Genomic DNA, 26,324 nt, shown 5'->3' with positions numbered 1-26,324 from the left:
ATAAATGGTTGACCCATTATCTTGGACAACCCTTCCATTGGTGGTGGGGGGGGGGGTTGAACAACTCTACCATCTCGTATAGGGAAAATATTTGTTTACATGGAGCTTCGATTTGTGATAAGTTAGAACTACAAACTCACTTTAAAGTTTAGTATACATGGGTATCAGAACCAGGGATAAAAAATATTTTATGTATTTTTGCTGAGCTTAAAAAATTGATGCCCATATAGGTAGGCCTACATAATTTGGTTGTGATCTTGACCAGAACAAACTGACATTTTAAATCAAAATGTATCCACTATAAAAAACTATAAATTACACATATTTTAAATGGGAATAAAATGGCTAACCCTTTTTCCCAGGAGATTTACCAGAAGTTGTGTTAATTAAAAGAGAGCCTCAAATCTCTATTTTTTTGGTTGCATACGCACACTATGTTGGTCATTCATAATGAAATAAGATGAAAATAAATATATGAAATTAATTCATTTCAGTGTGTGTGCATACTCATGTATTGTGCATGCAACAGCACCGATCCAAACTATAGGCCTATGAATTGAGAAAATGAGTGTCATCACAGCAAACGTGTGCACTATGGAAGATGCATTCAATTTTATCCATTGTAGTCATGCTGTTTTTCAAGAAATGACTACTTCAATAGCTATTACGTTCATTCTAAGAAAATCTTGTTGAGTACATGTACTTGTGGTGAATTCCAGTTGTAGTCCTGTAAGCTCACATGTAATTGTACAAAGGACTTTGTAATTTTGACCTGAGTGTGCTTGAATGCACTCAGTATAATTTTATGAAACAAAATATTGTTTTAGTTTTTATTTAGATAGAAGGACCTCATATACTTTAAGTTTAAGACTGTACATGTATGTTTAGTAAAACCAAAAAATGATTACTTTCTGAGTATTCAATATTTTGACATTTGACATCAATTGAATTGAATGGTTTTGGTTTCTAACTTGGGAGTACACTTTTTTAATATTTGTATGGCAATGAGATGATAAGCAGTTCTTAGTAGAGACGCATAGGCCTAGTACCATGTAAATATTCTCTGTGCGTGTAGAAGAATTATTGTTTTTTATAGGGCTCATACATGTTCAGTATGTGTTTTTTAAAAGATATGTTTTAAAACAAATTTGAATCTGTTGAAATACATGTAATCACTGGCTTTGATGCAAAATTTGTGAGCTAACTGAAAAAAATGTATCTGTGTTATTAATATTATTGTGATGTACATGTGTATGTGAAACTCCAAATTATTAATGCTATTAAGGTGCTGACAGCCTGACACTGTGTAGTCATATGCCTTCTTGTAGGCTAACATGTATAAATTTGTATCATATTCTTTTTATGACAAACTGATTTTGTATGAATTTATGTTAACAAATTAAGAAATTTGTGAAATGGAAGAAAATAAATGCTCATATGGAAAAAAATATTACGAACAAAAGAAACAAAGTTTATAAAATACATTTATTTGTTCTTTCCCCTTACTTTACAGCAAATACACAACTCTTATTCGCAAACCGGCGCGATGTACAACTCCTCACCGTGCCCGCTTCCAACTTCTCACAGACGTCTTCCGTCACGGTCGTCGAGGGCCTCCAAGATGCCGCGGCCGTCGACTTCCTCTACTCACAAAATCTCATATTCTGGACGGACGTTAGTTTGGAAGCAATCAAAAGAATGTTTATTAACGGCTCCGATGTCGTTGAGGACGTTGTTACGACGGGGCTCGTCGCCCCGGACGGACTCGCCTGTGATTGGATGAGCCAAAAATTATATTGGACTGACGCTGATACGAACAGGATAGAAGTCAGTGAGATTGATGGAAAATCAAGAACTGTTTTATTTTGGAAAGATTTACATTTGCCGAGAGCAATAGCGTTAGATCCGGAACATGGGTAAGTGTTGAAGATTCATCTTTGATTTGATTTGATATATTGTGTCACATTCTGAAAAAGTCAAGTGTATTATTAATCTGGAGGAAATGAAAACATAATTTCAAAGAAATTGAATAAATGAGGAACCTATCCAAAATCATAGTTTGTAAACATATACCGTACATGTAGGCACCTTTTATGGGTTCTGTTTCATAAAATCTCATTATACCGTTAATAACAAATGCACAATTAGAAGTTTACTCTCAGCCAATCAAATCGAATGATTTCAGTATCTTTAAACTGTTATTGCAAATTTGTTACTGTAACAAGTTTTATGAAACGGGGCCTGAGTTCCTCTCATTCTTGCTCAATCTGTACAAGGTTCTGTGTACCAGGGTCGCATCACACAAATGTTAGCAATTAATTGTACGCTTGATTTTCATGATGTATTGTAGTTCATGCAATTATTAGTTAATAAAGTGTTATGTAAGATTGCTAGGCTTTGGTAGCACCATAAACATACGTATGTAGGTCTTTAGGTCCAAAGGCCTGCCTATAAACAGGGTGCTACATTGTTTTAAAAAAACTTGCCCAGTCGGGCAAGTAAATTTTTAAATAGTTCAAATATACTTGCCAAAATCTATTTCAGTTGCCAGAAAAAAATCATTGAAAAAAAGGTTTACCTCTTGAAAGGAAAGTATTGCTGTTTTATAAACCATTGACCTTTTTCTCTTTTTTTTGACCTGGGGCCCGTTGCAGAAAGAGTTGCAATCAATCGCAACTCAAAAAATCATGCGCAAGTCCCGAATGCGCGTTGTTGATTGGTCGAAAATCAAATTGCGCATGATTTTTAGAGTTGTGATTGATTGCAACTCTTTCTGCAACGGGCCCCAGTTCTACCTTCTTAAAGTGACCCTAATTTTTGTCATTTGTAACTGAGAATTTTGCTTGCCCTATTTGGGCAAGTAGTTGTAGTCTTTATTTAAAAACACTTGCCTGACTCTAACTTTAACTTGCCCCAGGCAATCGGGCAGGTGCTTATGTAGCACCCTGCTATTTAACATTACATGTAGTACAGTACATGGTGAATATTGATAATCATAATGTAGGATGGCAATCAGAAATTTTATTTCAAAGTTAAAACAATATTTATCACTTCACGTGGTACAAGTTCTACTATGTAGATTGTAAAAACTTGAAGATGACCCCATGTATCAGCAGTGTTGAGACGGTCCCTAATGCCCAGGCAGCATTTTCCATATTCCTCGCACCAGGCTCCTCCACGGGGTACGGCCCTGACGTCCTGGAAAGACTGCTGGTTCCTGGTCGGTAGGAAAAACACTTCCCAACTGGGGCCGTGTCGGTCCACTCTGTGTAAAATAGATTGGGTCTTTGCAGTAGGCCTATGCACTTGAAGAGGGAAAGCTTACATGTACTTCTCTTTTGACAATAAGAGTGTTCAAAGGTGCCAGCTACCACTAGAACATTGTTTTTACAAAGCTTTTGCACTTCCCAACTTGAATGATGTCCACCTACATGTATACCTTCTTTTCAACCAATTGGTAGGCCTACACTTGAAGAGGAGTTACATGTGCATGTACTGTATGTACATGAAATACATGTAGGCCTAACAAAAAGTTTTGTAATGATTAAAGTCACGGGTTTGAAAAACTGTGAACCATGTAGAAAATCCATAATTTATTGTTCGATTCGAAATAGACATAAAATGAAATACTACGAAAATTTGCTTTGCCCGATTGATCGTGGGCTCGGCAGCCGCTGTGCAGCGCCAGATCGACGAGGCTCTATCCCCTAATCGTTTAACGCCAAACAGGGTGGCAGCAACTCCCATCTTTTAATGTCTTTTGGTCTGATGCAGCCGGGGTTTGAACCCCCGACCTCCCGGTTGTGAGACGGGCGCTCTACCAACTGAGCCAACACACCGGTTACAGAAAGCTGTCATATGTAGGCCTTTGTGTTGTTATTCATGAATATAACAAAATCTTCCGAATTTGTAGATCTAGATGTATTAGCTGTAATCAGCAATCAGTTATTGCTGTGGCCTGTTGGTCACATATAACCGCTCAAAGTCACAGAAATGGATGCATCAGACTACAAGTAGGCAAATGTTCAGAATTTCTCTTAGTTCAGATCTATTGTCATTGAATGTTTGATTATCGGAATAGCAATCCTTTTCATTGTAAATCTTTCCTTTACATGTTCATGGATGTCTCCTTAAATATACAAACATGAAAAGAACTTAAAAACTCCCATGATTCATTGTTTTCACTATTTTTCACAACAGTACAGTTTCTCTTTTAAGCTTTGGGCGCATCATGGAGACAGTTCAGTAGTATTTTAACGACTTTATGACAACTAATTGCAAATTGTCCTTGGTGCTTAACTGGTCATTCAACCAAAGGGAGTCTTGTTGATCACCATTCACTTCAAAAGTTTTATGGTATTGTCCGAGCAATTGGTCACATAAAACCCCTGAGTGGCAAATACGAGATCTACATGTACTCAGTCTACTTTTATAGGGAAATGCAAATACATTACATGTATGCATTCAATTCAGTTCAGTTTTAGATAATGAAATATTTTTTTTGTAGTAGTCCAAAGACTTGTAACAATCAGTTTTTACATTAACAAAAATTATATCCAGGCCTATACTTTAACTGGCCTACATTTGAAACCATTATACAGTACAATTAGAGCTGAGACTGAGTGTCACTACCGTACATGTACATGTAGTCACCACATTATTCACATCTAGCATTTTTTTTATTCACAAGGAAAGCTTTTATACATGTAGTTCCCAAAACTCTTGAAAAAGCAACTGTATGACACCAAAATTTATGAACCAACAAAAAGAAAGTGACCATCAGATAATATTCACACCCATATTGGTCACTAAAAAGATCTCTTTAATTAGTGGACTGAGAGGTCTTAGTCTTTTACACAGGGTCTGTACTGTAGGTCTAAGGTACGTTAATTCAATATTCAAGATTCTTTTTAAAGGACAAGTCCACCCCAACAAAAACTTGATTTGAATAGAAAGAGAAAAATTCAACAAGCATAACACTGAAAATTTCATCAAAATCGGATGTAAAATAAGAAAGTTATGACATTTTAAAGTTTCGCTTCATTTCACAAAACAGTTATATGCACATCTCGGTCGGTATGCAAATGAGGGAACTGATGACATCACTCACTATTTCTTTTGTATTTTATTATATGATATATGAAATATTTTGATTTTCTCCTCATTGTCACATGAAATGAAGTTTCATTCCTCCCTGAACACGTGGAATTCCATTATTTTAACATTTTGTGCTTCAGGCAAGGAGGTCCTAATCATCAAATTCGTAAAAATTGAAATATTGTATAATTCAAACAATAAAAAACAAAAGAAATAGTGAGTGAGTGACATCATCAGCTCTCTCATTTGGATGTAACTGGCTCGTTCATACATGTATAACTATTTTGTTGAAAATAAGCGAAACTTTGAAATGTCATAACTTTCTTATTTTACATCCGATTTTGATGAAATTTTCAGCATTGTGCTTGTCTGATTTTTCTCTATTGATTCAAATCAACATTTTTCTGAGGTGGACTTGACCTTTAATTAGTGGATTGATAGGTCTTAGTTTTTACACAGAATCGGCTGTACTGTAGGGCTAAGGTATGTTCATTCATTCAAGGGTAACTCCTTGGTTCATTCAATATTCAAGATTCTTTTTAATTGGTCATTGTATGCATACGAAGAAATTTGGTTTCCAGTGGCTTTAACAATGAAATATACACAAAGATGAACAGTGTCATAACAATATTGGAGAACTTTACATGCTCATTGGTTGGTAACACTTTGGGAACACTGTGCTGCAGGCTGCAGCACAGATCTGTCCATCTTGTGTGAAACTAGGCATAAAGGTGGCTTTGGTCTAATGGCTAGTGCCTGGAGGCAAGACTAGCATTGACCTTTGACCTTGAGTTTGTCTGCTGAGCCTGTCAATCAAGCATTATTAATCTGTCAACCTTTGTAATGTTGTTCTTGGCACATTCACAGTGCTCTCATTTTTTTATGTGCCTGTCTTGACTTGGGGCTGCCGTGTTCACACCCCTCACATACATTGTACAGACACAATGTTTCACTGGCACGTTCACATCCCTCGCTTTAGATATATAAACGTTCCACTCTACAGTGAGGCCTATATTTATATTCACTTTTCCTTATTTCCATTTTTCAACTTTCACAAATTCACTCCCTTATGTTTTCCACAAAACAAAAGCATACATTGAGTGTTTGCGCTTGATTTTCTAGTTTCTACAATAGGCATCCCGATTCCCCCTCCCTCAGAAATTTTAAAGGGTGGGGTAGCTGGTAGTTGAACTCATGTTCTACAATTGTTAAAATACAGAAAAGAAAAATATGAATCTTTACAACCAACGGAAGGGAGGATGGGAGGGGGGGGGGTAGGACATGGTCATGATCACATCATACTGTACATTATTATGACTTAATACTGGATCCAGCACAGATTAGCTTCATAACTTCATGCCTGCATGATGATGTATTGTCAATTTACTTGATTTTAATTGTCTGAAAGGGTTAACGATCCTTACAAACAAAGTGAACGCACCCCATAGTCCTTCACTCATTCCCCTGCTCCCATAACCTTCATAACTGTTGATGTATTTGTCATGCCAGGAATGCACGGGGTGTCAAGCCTTATTCTCTCCCCTGTTCGTCACCTCTCTTTCATTCCCCACCCCCTCCCCCTCCCCATCCCCCTTCTTCCCACTCGGCATATATTCAGACAGTGATTTGACTAGCCATTGGCTAGTAGTTGGGCCAGTGTTATTTTGAACCCTGTCCACATGTGTGTTTTACAGTCACACAGTGTAGCATATATCTGAAAAGCACTGTGTTCCCATCAGTTATTTTCATTTCTGTTGTACAGTGGGATTCATGAATTAGGCTTGACATCCCAAGTTCAAATTAATTTCATGAAATTGGTATGACGTCAGGAACACGTACACTTGTGTACATTGTAGGGAAATCATTTCTGCAGTCAAGTACATTGTGAATACACGTCTCCATGGCCTTGTCGTTTTCCCAAATTGCCACGAACAATATGGGTGCATTTTTTAAATAAAATATTTTGTTATTAACTAATGAAATAATTATATATACCCATGATATGATGAGAAGGGCACATGTAGGCTTACTCTACATTTATGCAAATGATGTTCTCATAGGGCCCTATGGAAGGCCTGCATGAGGCCCAAATAACCACATCTCCACTTTCCTCTCCCTAATAAATGTTCTCATCCATTCTTCTCTTCTCTCCCTTTAATGTTCTCCTGAAACCTCTAGGACCACATCATCACATCTCCATCTTCCTTCCTTTTTAATGTTCTCCCGAAACCTTGAGGACTGCATCATCACATTTCCCCCTCCCCTCTCCCTTTAATGTCCTCCTGTAACTTGGACGATTGCATCATTACATCTCCACCTCCCCTCTTCCTAATAATGTTCTCCTGAACCCTGAAGACCGCATCATCACATCCCCACCTCGCCTTTCCCTTTAATGTTCTCCCAGAACCTCGAGGACCACATCACATCCCCACCTCCTCTATCCCTAATAATGTTCTCCTAAACCCTGAAGACCGCATCATCATATCCCAACCTCGCCTTTTCCTTTAATGTTCTCCCAGAACCTTGAGGACTGTATCATCACATCTTCCCCTTCTCCCTTTAAATGTTCTCATCCATCCCCCCTCTTCTCTCTCTCTACATCATGTTCTCCTGAAACCCTGAAGACCGCATCATCACATCCCAACCTCGCCTTTTCCTTTAATGTTCTCCCAGAACCTTGAGGACTGTATCATCACATCTTCCCCTTCTCCCTTTAAATGTTCTCATCCATCCCCCCTCTTCTCTCTCCCTACATGTATAATGTTCTCCTGAAACCCTGAAGACCGCATCATCATATCCCAACCTCGTCTTTCCCTTTAATGTTCTCCCAGAACCTCGAGGACCACATCATCACATCTTCCCCTTCTCCCTTTAAATGTTCTCATCCATCCCCCCTCTTCTCTCTCCCTACATGTATAATGTTCTCCTGAACCACCTCAAGGACCGCATCATCACATCTCCCTTTAATGTTCATCCGAGCCTGTCAGTCATGCATAACTCAGTTAAACATAATTCCATTACACCACCTAACCTTGTGGAGCTGGCCCTCCCCTCACCGAAAATGGAAGCGTAATTAGATTAGGTCGGGGCTGTGCATTGAAGACTAGTCCAACAAGCTCAGCTCTGGGAGTGCAGACAGTGTTTTTACTCACTCAGGTATATTTACACCTACCCTGTCGGGGAAAAATACTTTTTGTGAATCCTTTTTCTCATTTCAAATTGGCAGAATTGAATATGTTCTAAAAGGCTCTCCATGTATACCTCCACTCTTACATAGAAGTTTTACATTAGATTAGAACCTATATTTTTTTATATCCTTTGCCGGAACTTTGCCAATTTGAAGATGGTAGAAGTATTGTGTCTCCGTGGATATAAACCTCCAGACTTAAAACCGCATGGCACTTGCGCCATTTGGCAAGGCATTTGTCTTAATTTGCCATCCTCCACCCAGGTGTGTCAAAAAGTAAATGTAGGAAGAAATTCCTGTTGTATATTTGTATTATTCAAATGTATGTACAATATATTAGAGTTACATGTCGTAACAACATGATCTCAAATCTCAATTCTATCTTACCCTGACAGAAAACTTCCTCCCCCCAAAAAAATGCCCATCCTTCTTGCTTACTCATGAAAATTATAGTAATAGGGCCTATAATAATACGAGAAAATGCATCATTCATTCCTTCATCCTTGGAAAATTCCTTGTCATTATTGTAAATTTTGGAGAGAAAAAATACACCATATTAAAAAGTCAATTTTGGTTTTGTAGGTTTATTTTCCATTATATATATCACAAGTAGGCTAGCATACATATAAAAAATTATGCTTCTACATAATTTACAAAATATAATTTTTTTCTGTTTGGATGAGTGTGAATAGCCTAGTGTACGGTACTGTAGTCTCTATTCATAACAAGGGTGTATTTCATGAAACAAATAATCAGTGATTGTCACTGACTATTATAATCTTCGGAATTCATTGCTTAAAGTGATTGTTTAACATTGGTTTGACTTTTAAAAAATCTGAGCTAGAAGGTCACACTTATCACCTGTGTCTGTGATATGTTCCAAAAATGAAGCCCAGAAAAAATTGCGTTCGAAAATGATTATTTAGTGCTTCAAAAATTGAAATATAAAGTGACCGGAAACACCATCTTAATTTCATCCCATACACTTATGTGTACTATTTAGGTGTCTATAAGACGCCTATTTACAAAATCGGGGTTTGCCTTGTAGTTTTAGCTTTTCATTCTCAATAATGGTTGTTTTCAGGGTTTATTAGTTCTAATACATGCACTTGTACACATGTTTCATGTTGGTTTGAGAATTTTTTAAATCAGCTGCTCACAAAGTTAAACAATACCTTTAATATGATCTACAGCAACGTTCTCGCCAGGTCCACTCTGACGGTTGTCGGCGCGAAGCGACGCAAGCCGCGCAGCGGCCTCGGTGCGTGCGAAGCACGCACGGGGGGAGGGTTCGGGAGGGGGGTGTCCCCCCTCCCGCGCGAAGCGCGGTAGCTATCGAAAATATCAATATCGACGAGCTTAGATTGCTGCTAAATGCACCACATTTTATGTCTGTTTAATGCTTTTCCGGCCACACAGCCGTAACGGTTGCGCGAATTGCGATTGAAGAAGAAAGGCAATTACTTAGATCTATAACTTAAAAAGGTGAAAGGAAATGTCGATCTCATTTTATACTTACAGTTCATTGATTTATGCACATTGATGGCATCGATAAATTAAGTCCATTATTTCAATGTTTAGACCGCTACATCCTTGTAAAAGTGCGATTAATTTTGTGAATGCGTGTTGCTTATGTCAATGACCGACTACATCTACGGACCGCATGCGTAGCCCTTTGAGCTTGCGCCGTGTCACGCCCTTACGAAATCCAAGGATTGTTCCGACTTTGTTTGGAAGCCTCGGAAGTCCAAGTAATGGACATCGGTATTCATGAGAAGGGGTCCCCAATTAACTTATATAATTTGCATGAATTTTTGTTTTGTTTATTCAGATACTCTCTGAAACTAACTCTCATAAGATTTCTGTTGATGATGTTTACACTTATACTCTGTTATCAAGATTCTTTTATCACTGTCAATTATTGCTGCGTTTGTTCGTTACTCACCTATAAAATAATGAATGTGCTCATCACGAGCGTGAGAATTATTTTAGTCATTCATAAAACTTTAATATTACGATTTTGTTATTAATTGCGATTTATAATGTTTTGAAAGTATAGGTTAATTGATAGGAAAAATATTTTTAGGTAATACACTATGTAGGCCTACAAATACAGCGTACAAATAAAAAAGAGAGAGGAAGAGGGGAGGGGGGGGGGTTGTAGACGGGAAAGAGCGATAGGGGAGGGGTCGTGGCGTGGACAATGACAAGGGGATATGGAGATCGTGTGTGGGGGATTGGTGAAGAAGTCAATATTCGAAGCGAATATATTTTTTAGAATTCTACTGAATTCTACTGATGATGATGGCTGAATAATCTTTCTTTACATTTAAATTTAAAAAATATTTTCTTGCATGATGAGTGGGAAGATCGAAGTACGTGATTCAATAAATTGCATCAAAATATCACTTTAGGTGAGTAGTTTTAAATTCTCAAAAATTCACGTTTTAACAGTTTATTAAAAGTAAAAATATTTTCTTAATCGTAGTATAGCACTCATCCAGCGTAAACAACATGAAGAATATTTGAGGTCACGAAATCAGCTGATTCGCACTCAAACAACAGGTTAAAAGGTCACACACGTGGCACACATTCCAGGGTGGGAAATCGGGAAAGTCCGTTCAAGCACAATGATTGGCTCAAGCCCAAGATAATGAATACTAATCAGATCACGTGCCATCGGCTTTGGCGCGTCTCGTTAACTCATTTCATGAATATCATCCACTCGCAGTAATCAGGCTAACGACGTTGTAAAGCTAACTGTATAAAAGCACAATTCCGATAGAAAATATAACATCAGTGAAATTGAAAAATTCATCCAACGATATTCAAATTATACCAGCAACTCATTGTGGGCGTAAACAACGAAATACATATCCTCTAAAACGTTCACACAATTCGTGAATGAATTGTCAATCCCCCTGTGTATTTCTATCGAAATCTATTGAATCACGTACCCCTCCCGACCCAAGGTGGATTTTTCAATCGCCATAAAGATTATGCAGCCACAATGATCAATCACAGTAGACACATCCATAAATGAATATTAATTTCATTCGCTCCGAACATTGACTTCTTTTCGCCAATCCCCTCCTCCATAAAGTCACAAACATCCCATCATTTGCCCACGACCACCCCCCCCCTCCTTTATTTTTTTCTTTCTCCTTCACACAAATCAATTTCAAATAATATTTTATTTTAAAACGTAGTTGTTAAGCAAAATTCATAAAGCATTCACTGTGATGATTAAAAACATTTCTCAGGACCGTGACAGGTGCGCTCATTATTCAATTGGCAGGCCATGAGCAATAAAGAACAATACAAATGAAAATACACTGTATGTACGTGTAAGTCACATTAAAAAGATGAGTTGTAATGATGTGAATGATATTAATAAAGAACATTACTTATGAAAATTGTAACAGATTCAATGAATATCTGAAAAAAAAAACATTCAAACTGAATTAGTTTTGGATCCCATCTAATTCTGGAAGACTCGGATCCCCAGATCAAGGATTTTGATGCCATGTGCGATTTTTTTTCCTGAATGTGGTCGTTGCGAGCGCTAGTGCAGTGATACAGAACTTGGTACACACCGTCGCGAAATTAATCAACACTTTGAAAAAAATCGATGTAGAGATCAAGACTTTGGAAATTATGGAGTAAAATCGGAATATAAATGTGAATAAATCATTATGCTGTAAGTAAATGAGTTGGACATTATGTCAATCCATTCCTTTGGCTTTGTCATTATCAACGTGATCTTTGAATAATTCTCTCAATTCGCTCGATCTAGGGAGTGTCATCAGAAAAGCATTCAATGAATTCATGTACCGTAGTCGATGTAGCCCCGATGTAGCAAAGGCTGGGACGAGATGAAATTAAAATCCGATCGAATTTTGATATTATTTTTGACACTTTATTTTTGACAAAATAAGTGAATACATCCGCGGATAATATCAAATGAAATTCCTAATAATCTGATAATTACATTGCCCAACCCAGTAACCTACGGTACCCCTCTCAACTCACTTTATTTTTGAGCGTATTTACTACCATTTTAAAGACGTACCGGTAAATAATGTGAGCAATGCGATACGCAAATGCGAGGTAAACATCTTCGCGCTTCCCACAAAAGAGATTGGGCCTCGAGTCGAGGTCGTATCGTATAGCGTAGTGAGTGAGTCAAAGAAATCCCGGGAAGAAATCTAGGACGAAATAATCGTCAAGTTTATTTTAGGATCTGAAAAGCAGATTTTGTTATTAAATACATTCAGTTTTTTTTGTAGATCTAGGCCTGTTTTACAGTTGTCGGCCACGGTTGTCGGGGAAGTTCACGGTTGTCGGATTTCCCCTGAAAATTTTCAGGGTTGTCGGCGCCCGACAACCGTGACGCGTGGTAGCGAGAACGTTGAATCCACAGAATTCATTGTTTAATTCTGATTGGCTGTAAAGGGAAACTTTGTGAGTGAAAATCACTGACTACAGCGTAAACCTTTTGTGAAATGCTGCTCCGAACGATTTGACCAAGGTCACCCTGGTGAAAGTTGCCTGATTTATTTGGACATCAAATTTAATTTGATGATCCTACTCCTCCCGTCAGAGGGTATAAATTTACTACTGCTTCTGAGCCTACGGCTTCAAAACCATAGAAGTACACAGCTCTCATATTGTCAAAATTAATATTATTTTTCTCCTCAAATTGGCAACAGTCTTTAATTTCTATTCATGTTTCATACTGAAAAAATAGAATATGGATATACAGTCAAATGAAATGACGAAAGAATGAATTTACTGAAAAGTTGCCATACTGAAAAGTTGCCAATTTGTATAAATATTGGTTTTTTTTTGTTCCATGATCCCATTGCATTGCCAATTTATAGTGGGTAATGATTAGCTCAAGTAAACAGCTTTTATTCAAGAACGGCATCATATAATAATAATATCAATTGTTTTATTACATTTTTTAAAATCTCTCTAATCATATTCCATTAATGTAACTGCTCCACTAAAGCAAAAAAATTGAACCCGATGATGACTCCAAGAGTGTCAACACAATATGGAACATCAAAATAAACATGAATGGAATAGAGAGAAATGGATTTGTCAAAACATACATGTATGAGCGAGTACCTACTCAATAGGGGGGCTGTACAAACTCTACATTGCATTGTGCAACCTTGACGAAATAGAAAAAAAAAATCAAGTTTGATCAGGCGTGAGTAAAAGAGTATTTGTGCTTGCGATGTATCCAGCCTTTTTGCCACCGATTCGCCTCCATCCCCTCCCCCTATGCCAACTAATAACATTTCTAATCGGATTAAATCCGTCCCGCGTGTTTGTTTAATTCTGGCATGCAGGTTTGGATTGAATGGATCATCGTTATCGTTATGATTTAGCTGGCGACAGAATTAAGTATGATGTTGTCATTGTGTATGACTTTTGCATTTTTTTGTGGTTGAATGTTGTTTCTTCATCCACATGTTTCTAGCCTATTTGTAGGGCTACATGCAAACCTACATAAGAAACATGTAAATGTTTTTTTAAATGAGATTGATTGGTTTTTACAATCTCAAACATCACAATATTTACACTGTACATAAAATTTGTATAATTAATGGGGGAAACAAGGTAATAACAGCAGTAATAATATTAGGGCAATTCCATAAAATATGTACGTCCGACCCCTAAATGTGGGACCTTCATGAAATTTTCTGTCTCTGATTTCTTGTTCTTTTGACAGTCTGTAATGCTCTCAAATGACCATGACTTTGTCAGTTTATGAAGTGAAGTAAAACTAGAGAAAAATGGGGGTCGGATGTACAAAAAGGTTGATTAATTTGTGGAATTGCCCAATAACAAAAACAACATACATTTTGAAGAAGAAAAAAAAAGATCAGCCAGCCTCTGCAGCTTATCAAGCAGAAAAACACTGACATTTGTCTTAAATACAATGTTTAGGTAGAGACTTGATTTATTCAGGCTTGGGATAGGACTTATGCTGTAACTACTTCCAAATAACCTCTTTTACTCAAGCAATCAACATTTGTCTCTTTATTTAAAAAGGGACTTCAACATTTCTTTTCCAATCCAGAGTTTTAGGTTTGCAAGTTTCATTTTATACTTTGACTGTTTGACATATTTTCTTTTTGTAAGCGTTTTGGGCCATTTGGGGGAAAAGTGCAGTATACAAATAAATGAATAATGATGACAATAAATAGCAGCTGTACACATTACACAGCTTTCTTGCATTTTAAAGAAACGAGAAATAAAAGGGTTAGCACTTTGGATCAAAAAGATATATTCAAGAATAAAAAAATCCAAAGTGATGTATGTGACTCCAAAACTTACAAACAGAAACATCACTTACTACTAGTATAAAATATGTATATAGGCTTATTCCTAAATAGTTCGTTCACAATACTGAACATTAGACCAACTTAAACCTCTGTAGAGGTTAATATTAGGTGGTTTCAGACCGCCTCAAAGTTCGCCAGTTCCAGGTATTCTCTGATCGGGAAATTTACCCCGATCAGAAAATACCAGGTATTTTGGTAATGTGAAAGCAAACTACGCGTAATCTCCCCGAAAGAAAATACCCGCTAAATAGTAGGTACTTGGCGAAATTACGAGAACTTTCGCGGGGATTTTTCCAAGGTCGCAGGTATTTTGGCGATGTGAAAGCAAATTACGGGAACTTTTAGCCCAGCGTGTCGTTGGGCGCGGTGGCGTGGGTGGCTGCTGGGCTAGTGATTTTGAATCTCGCGCCTTGCCTGCTTATCAGACCATACTGCGCATGCTCGTAACTTCGGGAACTTATCCTGAAGGGTATGTTTCGGGGCGGTGTGAATGCAGGAATAATTAATGGGTATTTTTTAGCCTAAAAAAGTTCTCGTAATTTAATGGGGATTCTTGTGATCGAGGCGGTTTGAAACCACCTATTGTGTGTGAAGTACAGTATGAACACATCCACAGTATGAACATGCAAATAAAAATCACACTTATAGAATGTTGTCTCATTGAATTCCACTGATATGTCTACAGTCTTGGCTAGAGCTTACTTTGATTGACATGGATAAACAGAAACTGGAAATTCTTTTGAGACGCTCATTAGAGGGGCGGTGGGGATGGGGCACTGCCCCAAATTCAATATCAAACGGAAGCCCCTAGTCTGCTTGGCAAACGCTTCACTCGAGTTAAGGGTCTGAATGTGCAACCTAATCAACAGCAAATTCTGCATGTGCTAGTCTTTGCGTGGAGACACAATTTTACCTTTGTCACATTTGCTCTATGGCAGCCGTACGGCGAGTCGAAAACAGCCGTTTTATTAATTTTAATTCAAACCACCTATATGTAGTTGGTATGAAAAATGTTGAAACGGCTATTTTCGATTCAACGTAGAGCAAATGTGACCATGGTAATAGTGATCAATGTTTCAATTACGGTCTGTGCCTGCAGACTAGGAAGCCCCCCTCTCCTCAATAATATTTGTCGTCCTGTACATTTAAGCTTTTGAGAGAAGGGATGCTTCAAATAGGCCTACAATAGTACATGTACATGTATATTTTTGTATGAAATGAAAACTTCCATTTTCTCTGACTGAGCAACTCGGCCCTGTGTAAGCTTAAGATTTAAAGGTCAAGTCCACCCCACAAAAACGTTGATTTGAATATTAAAATATAGAAAAATCAAACTAACGAAATGCTGAAAACTTCATCAAAATTAGATGTGAAATAGGAAAGTGCAGACATTTTAAAGTTTTGCTTATTTTTCACAAAATAGTGATATGCACAACTCAAATTTAAGCAAAATTTTAAAATATCATAATTTTCGTATTTTACAACCGATTTTGATAAAATTTTCAGTGTAATGCTTTTTGGATTTTTCTTTATTTATTCATATCATTTTTTTGTTCCAGGGATGAACTTGTCCTTTAATCAGAGAAGGAACTACATGACCCGTGTGGTACATAATTATGTCAAGGTTTGGTTGGTCTCAGTTGGTTTTGTAACTGTGACATCTGTACTGTGACAAAGTCCCCCCCCCTTACCCCTCAGGCACCCCTTGCTACACCCTGTGTCTACATACACCCTGAATACATTCCGAGGTGTAAGAAGCGTACATGCCAAGCCTGGTACCTGACTTTGATTGACAAGTGAGATTGACAGCTCCCCGAGAGGGTACCCTGCCGGCAGACAAATGCTAACAACATGACTCACATTCATGTCTGAGCCAGGTAGAATGTGGTGCTAGAAAACATTTGCACAGCCGGGGTGTCTTTCACGAGAGACGAATGGCCAGTGACTTTCATTGACGTATCCATTCTGAGCCAATCAGATGCAAGGATTTCTGTAGCTTATAACAAACCTTACTGTTTTTCTCATGAAATGCTCCCCATCCATGCACGAAGCAAATAGTTGGTGATTTTCACCGACTATTTTCCATTCTGAGCCCATCATAAACAAGAATTTCAGTAGCTTATAACAAACCTCACTATTTGTCTTGTGAAACGCTCTCCATCCAGGGGTGTGTTGCATGAAGCAAATAGTTGGTGATTTTCACTATTCTGAGCCAATCAGATAAAAGGATTTCAATAGCTTATAACAGTCAGTGAAAGTCACTTGCTTTTTTGTTCCATGATTAGATCCCAAGCTCTACATGTAGAATACTTTTCATTTTCAATGTAAAGGGTCAAGTTCTGCCTTCTTGCAAAAGACAAATTAATCAATGCAAGATGTGCATTTATTTTAAACATAAATTACAGCACAAAATTGCCTCATAATTCTAATTCCATTCCCATGGAATCTTCTGTAATTTTGATTGGTGTGTTTCTAACTTGCCTAGATGAACAACATACACTATGACCTGAGTATATTGATGTAGGTCAGCATTGTTACATTAATGTGATTTAGATATTGGAAGCCTGCAACCAGGGAGTTGCAATTGTATGCAATATGTCATCACATTGATAAAAACGATATTCCGCTTTTGAATAGCATGTACATGTACATTGTAAAAGCATCTCTAAGTGCTTTACAGATTATTATCGCCCCAGTCATTAGATAATGGCATGCCCACACACAAGTTTTGCACTTTCTCTACTCACTGGGGAGCATTCCGACAAGTTTTTTAAAACTCAATTGCTATGCATACATGTACCCCATCGCCTTTCACATCATACTTGGTGCCCATTTTACACCTGGGTAGCGAGCAGCAAAGTGACGATTGATGCCTTGCCAAAGGACATGGAAAATGATTGAGATCTCTGCTGCCTTTAAGATATTTCAGTTATTCTGTTTATTGATGTCTACTACCATTGCTTTATTTCGTTAACAGGTACATGTACTGGACTGACTGGGGGGAAATTCCAAAAATTGAGAGGGCGGGCATGGACGGCAGTGACCGGGTGGCTATAGTGACCGATGGTATTTATTGGCCCAATGGGCTGACCATCGACTACCCTAGCCAACGTCTTTACTGGGTGGATGCAAAGGAGAGTTTTATCAAAAGCAGCGATATGCATGGTTTAAATCAAGAGGTAAGTACTATTAAATTTGCATATTTGACTAGAATTTGGAAAGAAAAAGTGTTCCATTAAAAGTTTGAATAAAGGAAATTATCAAAATGACAGTCTGGTTTATTCTGTAAATTTACGATTTGTACTATGTCGGGTTTATGCTCATATCTTCTAGTAGATTTTCTAATTCTCAGATTGCCTGCCACCATTATGGCTATATAACTCCCTTGGTTTACTATCACTTTGGTCTAATTACCGATAGGTCCAACCATAGTGTTGAGCTAGTAACTCCATGGTCCAACATAATCACGTTAATCAGGGCCCACTGGGAGAACAGTTTTCGGAACTGAACTGTGGCTACCATGGGTAAAATATGATGTTATAATTATCTTTGGTAATACTTGCACTGAATTTGAAGTCACCTACTGTATCTAGCACCAGCTTTACAAATTTGGTGCTGTAGAAGGTTTAAACATTCAGCCCAACACCAGCACTGACTTTCTACATGGAACTTCAATTTGAAATCACCCAAATGTATCGAACACCAGCTTCATGTACTAAAAGTTTGGTGCTGTAGAAGAAGCAGAAATTCTACCAAACACCAACATAAGTTGTTGATATGAAATCTGAAATCACCCTTCATAATTTAACGTTTATGCGGGCTTATTCTTGAATTTTTGATACCTTTTTTTGCAGATTATTTTAGAGGGGAAGGGGGAGCTGGAACACCCGTTTGCTCTGACCGTTCAGGATGAGTGGTTGTACTGGACAGACTGGGAGACTCAATCAATACACGCTTGCAATAAAACCACCGGTCTGGAGCGATGGGTCATCCATACCGACATATCGCCGATGGACATCCATGTGTAGAGTGGGGAGAGACAACCTTCCAATTGTAAGTAGTCATGAATGATGGTGATGGTTATGTTGGTGGTGGGGATGGTGATGGTGGTGGTGGTGATGATGGTGGTGGTATTGGTGTTGAAGGTGATGATTTTGATGATGGTGGCAGTCTTGGGGTTGAGGGTAAACATGGTGATAGTGGTGGTGATAATGATGGTGATGATGGTGGTGATAGTTAGGATGTTGGTGATGTTGGTGATAATAGTGGTGGTGACAGTGGTGGTGATGACGATGATGGTGGTGGTGGTGGTGGTGATGATGATGGTGGTGGTGATGATCATATTAACGATGATGATGATGTTGATGATGGTGATTATGAGGATGATGATGGTGATAGCAGATGATTAATGGAAAAAATACAATGTTAATGCTGCTAATGATAATAGTAGGGAGTATTTGCAACCATTACACCAATGCTTTCTGAAATGTAGAGAACCTATTGTCAAAAGCTCTTCATGACAAAGCAGTCTTTGTTGAATCTCAATGACTATAAACAGGAGTGTCGTCCACGTCTCTGGACACATTATTTATTTGCAGTTTTTTGTCAGCTCAGAATTTTACGATGATTAGCTGTCTTCATCCACCAAATTTTGACAAAGGCCTCTCAGCTGTTCATCGTGATTTGACAGGCATTTTCAATAGACTTCTATGCTGTAGAATATGTCTCCATTGCAACTTTTAAAAATGTCTAAGGAAGTAGAGTAGTTGATAATTATGGTCATGATAATATGGATGGGAACATGAATTTATTGTTGTATTTGTCTTTCCAATGCAGTTTCAAATCCATGTGAAGAGGACAATGGGGGTTGTTCGCACCTGTGTCTGCTCTCTCCATCTGAAAGGGGATACTCCTGCGCCTGTCCTACCGGGGTCAAACTCTTGGAGGATGGTTTCAACTGTGCAAATGGTAAGACACAGATTAAAAAAATAATCCGTGACTATGCAGCAGCAGGAAAATATAATGATGATGATGATGATGTTGTCTGTGAAGATCAGTGATCAGTAATGATGATGATGATGACTAGGATAATGGCACTGCTTCTGCTGACGATGATGATTTATCATACCAATGATAAGTGATGCCAATGACTTTAAAGATAAATTCCAGTTTTGGTAACGATCTCAAAATGACTTTTTACAGAATCTAATATAATGACCACCCAAGTGTCTGTTTGTATGAATAAAAAATATGTGCCAAAGGATTCTGGGAGAAATTGTGTAATTGCTGAGAAATAAGCAAAATAAGCGCGGATTCGGTCACTTCCGTCGGGTCTTTATTCCTGCAATAATAATACACTGTCCCACGTGTGCCTATCTGTGTTGGTGATCTTCAATGTGAACGTTTTTCAGCGTAGATTTCAAGATTTCACAAAGTTCAGTTTATGTAACTGTACCAGATCTAGATCCTCGATATTCTGACAATTAAGCCTGGTTTTACAGACTTTCTCATGAAATCAGCGTTTACTGCAACTACTGGAATTTCTCTTTAAAATAAATATCAGAACACTCATTCTGTTTGTATGATACCTTGACTTCAAGACTATGTATATACAGACCCCTACTTGTATTTCAGTGGTGAAATACTTTATGTAGCCCTAATGAATTAAAAAAAAAACATTCCAGAAAAACAGGAAACAGTGAAATCTCTTTAAAAATCATTCCAAGGAAAAGGTCCACAAAAAGAAAATTTTGGAAATCATGTGTACAATACTAACACAACTTCAGGAATTCTACCTGTAGGGCTAGGCTTTATAGAACCAAACATTATCTTGCATGTTTACAACACAGCATTTGTCTTTTCGTATAATATGTTGGAATTGTCTGCCATTGGTGTAATTAATGTTACAACATGCTTTCTTCCTGTGCACCAGTTGCAGCAGAGATTTTATCTTGTTGGTATTGATATGAATTCTTTGAAAAGTTGCAAGGGAAACCGTCCTTGATCCCCACATTTTATGAACCAAATAATACACCTGTATGATGACCTCGTTATAAAGAAATCCTGCCCCAAATCATTACACCCAGCCAGCGCCTACTACTAAACAACAGCAATGTGATTTGTCAATGTCGGCAGTCCAAGGTCAAAGGTCACAGCACCAGTAGCTGAGTGATGACCTAAACCCCAGTGTGCAGACAGGAGGCCCAATGTGGATTTAACCCTTGACCTCTGCTCTCAACCATAACCTCTCTCTAGAGCCCTACACTCCTGCTAGCCTACTCTCTCAGACCTCATTGTGACCTATATTTCAACTTTTTACATACACTCAACTTTTGACAGTATTCTAGTATGTAGAGGGTTGAACACTGCTTAAATCTGTTGATTTCTCTCTGTTTCAAGTAATATAGCCAATTTCCCTTCAAAGTAAAAACTTTGTTTCACATTATTTATGTTACTTCCACAAAAATATTTCAAAAGAAGGCTAAGTGAGCAGACTGGTCCTCTAAAGCTAGCATCATGGAAGCCCAATAGGCAATACCAAATATACCACACCGTTCATATTTTGAAATATAATTTTTCATTCAGTAGTTATCATTACATTGATATGCCCATAACACAGACCTTCATCTCTTGCTGGCATCAGTTATTAGATGAAAGAAAAATAGATATTGGTAAAATATGCAATATTATTATTCAGAATGCCAATGTCTTCTTTCCTAAAATATGGAATGAGCTTTGTCCTAGAGCTAAATCAGAGAAATAGTTCTGGGGCCTGTTGCATAAAGGACTTGCAACTGTTGTAAGTTTGCCATAATGGCAACTACCATGGTAACAGGGCTCAGTAGCCAATCAGAATCAAGTTTTCCATGGTAGTTGCCATAATGGCAAACTTACAACAGTTGCAAGTCTTTTATGAAACGGGCCCCAGGTGTGGTTATGCTGATCGGGAAATAATCACATGGAAAGAGAAAATTGAAGTTTCAATTTAAGAATGATTTAACAAAGATGGCTTAGACTCATTTTCACAGCTTTGTTATCGTCTGTTATTCCAAACATCCTAAGATTTGTTTAAAAATTGGCCTAAACCTTTTTAATTATCTTTCCCCATTTATCCTGCTGCTGTGCTAAGCATCTGTTTTAACTTTGATGTAATTCCCCTTTAATTTGGGGCTATGCCAATTTCATGTGATAACAATTACAAGTTCACTCCTCGCAAAGTACATCATTTCATTAAAAAATGTAATTACTTCAATGTTGATTTACATGTATGAATCGCTTACAGTTACAAAATGAAGCATGTAATGAGACGTTGGGATGTACATTGAATTGACTTTTATCTTTAATGGTGTGAACGTGCTTTTAGGCAGGCCTTAATATTGATGGATGGCGTCATAAATCAAGTAGAAAAGTAAATGAAAAGACATTTGTATCCATTAAGCTTTGCATCTTATGTGCAGGTGTGCTTTTCATACTGCTTTATTCTTTATTCATGTATGACAGTATGTCATTTCGTTAATTCTCTTTCTCTCTCTCCCCCTCTTTCTCTTTCTCTTTCTTTCTTGTTTTTCTGGTCAGATTGTCCCTCACTTTTCACGTATCCCTATGCTTTCTTCATGAAAATTTATCTAATTCCTTCTCTTTCTTTCTTTCTTTCATATATCACTCCATCTTTTTACAACATGGTTGAAGTTTGTGAACATATAGGCCTATAAAATAGCTATACAGTAGTATGAAAGATATTCACAATTGGAATATTTAAGACAAAGATCATGCATCCGTATGCACTTGTACAAGCAATTTAGTATTATGTTTGGATCTAATTTGTAGAGGGAATACTGTATTTTTCGATGAAAAAGATGTCCTTTCAATACCCTTCATACTCCTATACCCTTTTTAGACAGGCTAAAATTTCCTTAACCACGTACTATAGGTGGGGCTAAATTGCCATTTAGCCCCACCTATAGTACGGGGTTAAGCTTAGCCCACTTTCTTTTCACACAGCATTTTTGCAAAGTGGGCTAACCCCACCTATAGTACGGGATTATTTGGCCCTGCAAAAAAGCAGGGTTATCCCAGCAATTGCGGTGCTAAGAGCGATAGTACGGGGTTAAGATCGCTAGTGTAAAACGAAAGTGGGCTAAGCTTAACCCCGTACTATAGGTGGGGCTAAATAGCAATTTAGCCCCACCTATAGTACGGGGTTAAGGAAATTTTCGCGTGTGTAAAAAGTGTACGAGTGAAGTACTTGTACTACGAATGATCGACAAAATCACTAGTCCGGGGTTAGCGAGTTTCGTGTGTAAAAAGCAAGCATTCCTTATCCGGGGTTAGCAATAACAATTTGGCATGTGTGAAAAGGAAAAAAAATAGTACGGGGTTAAGGATAGTACGGGGTTAGCGATAGTCCGGGGTTAAGAAAATCCTGTGTAAAAAGGGTACTAGAATTTTTTTTACTATCCCACCGCTGCCACCACTTCAAAGCAGAGGAAATTAAACACATCAGGGGGAGGGGGGGGATGTTTCACAAAGATTTAAATGTGACTTAGAACTACCCTTAAACTTCATTTGCGTGTGGTATATAACTCATCACCGCATTGGTCAAATGATATGTATGGGGCGCCCTCTACGAAGTATCCATCAGATAACGTGTTGAATTACCACATGTTCACGTTGGCGTTCAGGCACAAGACTAAATCGTTCATAACTCTTTGTGAAACACAATGGGACATGTTACATAAGGTCATCGTTATTATGGACAGAGGATGAACATGGCTGAACATGGCCAACCATAAACAAACAAACTATCGACCATAGGTTTAAAGGCCTGGTCACACCGCCTGAGCATTGTTGGAGCGGTCGTGAAGCGGAGAGAAAAATCATCACCGCTCGCTACCATTCACCATTTTTTATTTCGATTGTGAGCGAAATTTGACTCTCTTTCCCTTCCGCTCCACGACCGCTCCAACAATGCTCGGGCGGTGTGACCAGGCCTTAATTTCTGTTTTTCTCACAAAAGCTATTAAAATATGATATTGTTCGCAGGGTTGGTATTTTTACATACATGTATATGCCTATACCACAGCACAGGTTCATTTCTGCAAATAAAAAAATCTGCACCAGAAATTGCTACGAGACCCAATTTTTTGCTCCTTTCGTCAGTCGCTCAATACCTCTCCAAAAATTCCTCTTCCACCTCTCAACAGATTTAACTCTTTATCACAGTGTACTCTGCCACCCTGACCTTTGACCTGGGAGCCATTGTCCCCTGTTTATAACCATTGTCATCCCTGGCTCTATTGTGTGTATTGTCAGGAAAGAGTTTGATTGATGGCACCCCAGCTTCTGTCTACTACCATTCATCAACCCGGGCATCAGCCTGTGAAAACGCACTCAGTGGGGCTGTGTGTATGGGTGCGCTCATCTGCATAGGGCTACTGTGTGTGTGTGCAGGGGTGGATAATAACAGTAGACAGAAATGCGTGGTGTGTGTGTGTTTGTGTGTTGTTGTGTACATGTGATGGCTGTTTTCTTTATGACTTCTGTTGCCCGTGTCATGCAAACAATATTCGGGAGAAATGCTGGATGAGATGTAGAAAATTCTCCCTGCTAACATCTGACAACTGGTTAATGTTCATGAAAAATCTGTGTAGTCCCCAATAAATGTTGGTTATACTATATGCAGAAGAAACTGAATAAATTCTAGATTGATTGTGATTGAATATATGATTTATTCAGTTTTCAAAATTCAATTAATTTGTGATATGTGAAAAAGGGATATTACTACGTATGTATGAACTGCAATTACATTGTACATTGTATGAATGAAATTTCTTTCTCTTTTAATAGTGTTGACTCTTTATGACTGTTAACAGTTAGGGTGTGATATTTTTACCTCAGATTTTTTTTTCAGTATTCACTGCATTGGTAGTGTGTAATGTAACGGTTTGCTGAAAAGGGAAAACATTATTTAGGATAGCTGCTTAAAAGAGCATAGATGTAAAATGGAAAGGTGTATGATGTGTTTCTTTCTTAGTTGCCTTTTTGATTTTTTTATCTCAGAAAAATGAAGTAGATGTAGATTTTATACTGTATCCTACGTTTTGATATTCATTCTTTTGGTGAATTTTGTTTGGAAACAAATGACTGTCATTTTCAAAGAATGAATTGTATTGCATTAGACATGCACAGCACTAGGACATATGAGAGTTAATTTTATTAACTAATGTAAACATGACATCGAGTCACATATATGTGCGACTGAACTTCATGTATTAAAACAATTCCTATATGATTCATGCACACCTCGAGCCCAGGAAATGTTGCCTCAGGCCTGTCATTAAATGTACAAATTGACCTACACTGACCTTTACTTGCAAAGCATAATGGGACTGATGTATGCCTTGTAAACAATACTAAACATGACACCCACTTGCATAGATGGGACTGTACGAAAAACAGAGATGCGATGATAATCATGCATCCTTGGAGCTTTATAGGAAATGTTGCATCTTCATGTCGATCACCACTGAGATCTTGGGCCAACAAAACAATATCATGGTATGGGAGTGGTAGGATTTGTAAACATGACATCCAATTGCATATAGTGGGACTGAACTGAAAAACTAATTGATTTGATATCTCATTTATCATAACAGGTGCTCAGGAAATGTTGCTTCTGGCTCGTCGTAAAGATATCAGGAGGATATCACTCGACACACCAGACTACACCGACATCATCCTCCCCCTCGAAGACATCGAACATGCCATCGCCATCGACTACGATCCCATTGATGGTTATTTATACTGGACAGACGATGCAATCAGAGCAATTAGAAGAGCGAAGCTTGATGGTTCAGGTTTGTATTTTTATACTTAGTAAATATCCATAAAACCTGGAAAATGATATAGGGTTAAATTTACCCCCGAAATGCTTTAAAGGGCCCAAGAAATTTGCGCTGGGTCCAGAATGCAGTGTAATAAAATGTAACAAATTTGGGGTTTTGAGCGGAAGAATAGCCTGGAAAGTTATTTTTTAGTAATTTTACCCCTGATTAAGGTTGATGTTACTCTTCATTTCCTTCTATGTTTTGTCTATAGCCTGCATTATATAAGTAATACATAAAGTATGTATTGTTTTGCAGTTTTTTTTAGTACGAGTATGTTTACGATTATATGAATCATTTGTGCATGAACATGTAGGTACTATTGTTTTCCATTGAATTTGATTAAAGATATTTTTGTACTGTAGTTCCTTTTCAGAGCATTCCGTAGTAAAGCTTTCAGCCCATCAACCTACATGAATATTACAAAAATTCTTCACGATGATATTCCTTTCTAATTTTGCCTTCACCCCTACCATACAGGGAGCATATATGTAGTTCATTTTCAGTATATATGCTTCATCCCATGCACAATAATTCTTCAAGGTGATATTCCTTTCTTGTTTTGCCATCTCCCCTACCATACAGAGAGTGAATACGTGATCACCAATGACATCCTACACCCCGACGGGATCGCTGTGGACTGGGTAGCAAGGAATCTGTACTGGACAGACACGGGTAACGATCGTATCGAGGTTTCGCGGCTCAACGGTACCTCCCGGAAGATGATACACGCAGAATACATGGACGAGCCTCGAGCGATTACGGTTGATCCTGTCAATGGGTAAGTCTCTTACGAAG

The 26,324-nt window shown here is 38.0% G+C and overlaps 1 protein-coding gene across 1 annotated transcript in view; it reads left to right on the top strand.

Annotated features, from left to right (window-relative positions):
- Nucleotides 1-26,324, top strand: part of LOC121421396 (low-density lipoprotein receptor-related protein 6-like) — a 71,056-nt gene that overhangs the window by 13,348 nt on the left and 31,384 nt on the right. The window contains exons 2-7 of the mRNA XM_041616096.1: nucleotides 1,514-1,916; nucleotides 17,621-17,822; nucleotides 18,498-18,696; nucleotides 19,480-19,611; nucleotides 25,299-25,499; nucleotides 26,112-26,307. Coding sequence (XP_041472030.1) covers nucleotides 25,310-25,499; nucleotides 26,112-26,307 — 386 coding nt within the window. The 5' untranslated portion in view covers nucleotides 1,514-1,916; nucleotides 17,621-17,822; nucleotides 18,498-18,696; nucleotides 19,480-19,611; nucleotides 25,299-25,309. The remainder of the gene's footprint in view (nucleotides 1-1,513; nucleotides 1,917-17,620; nucleotides 17,823-18,497; nucleotides 18,697-19,479; nucleotides 19,612-25,298; nucleotides 25,500-26,111; nucleotides 26,308-26,324) is intronic.

The sequence above is a fragment of the Lytechinus variegatus genome, chromosome 9 (genome assembly GCF_018143015.1).
Source record: "Lytechinus variegatus isolate NC3 chromosome 9, Lvar_3.0, whole genome shotgun sequence".
Lineage (NCBI taxonomy): Eukaryota > Metazoa > Echinodermata > Echinoidea > Temnopleuroida > Toxopneustidae > Lytechinus > Lytechinus variegatus.
Note: the sequence above shows the minus strand (reverse complement) of the source record. Positions and strands in the feature narration are given on the sequence as shown.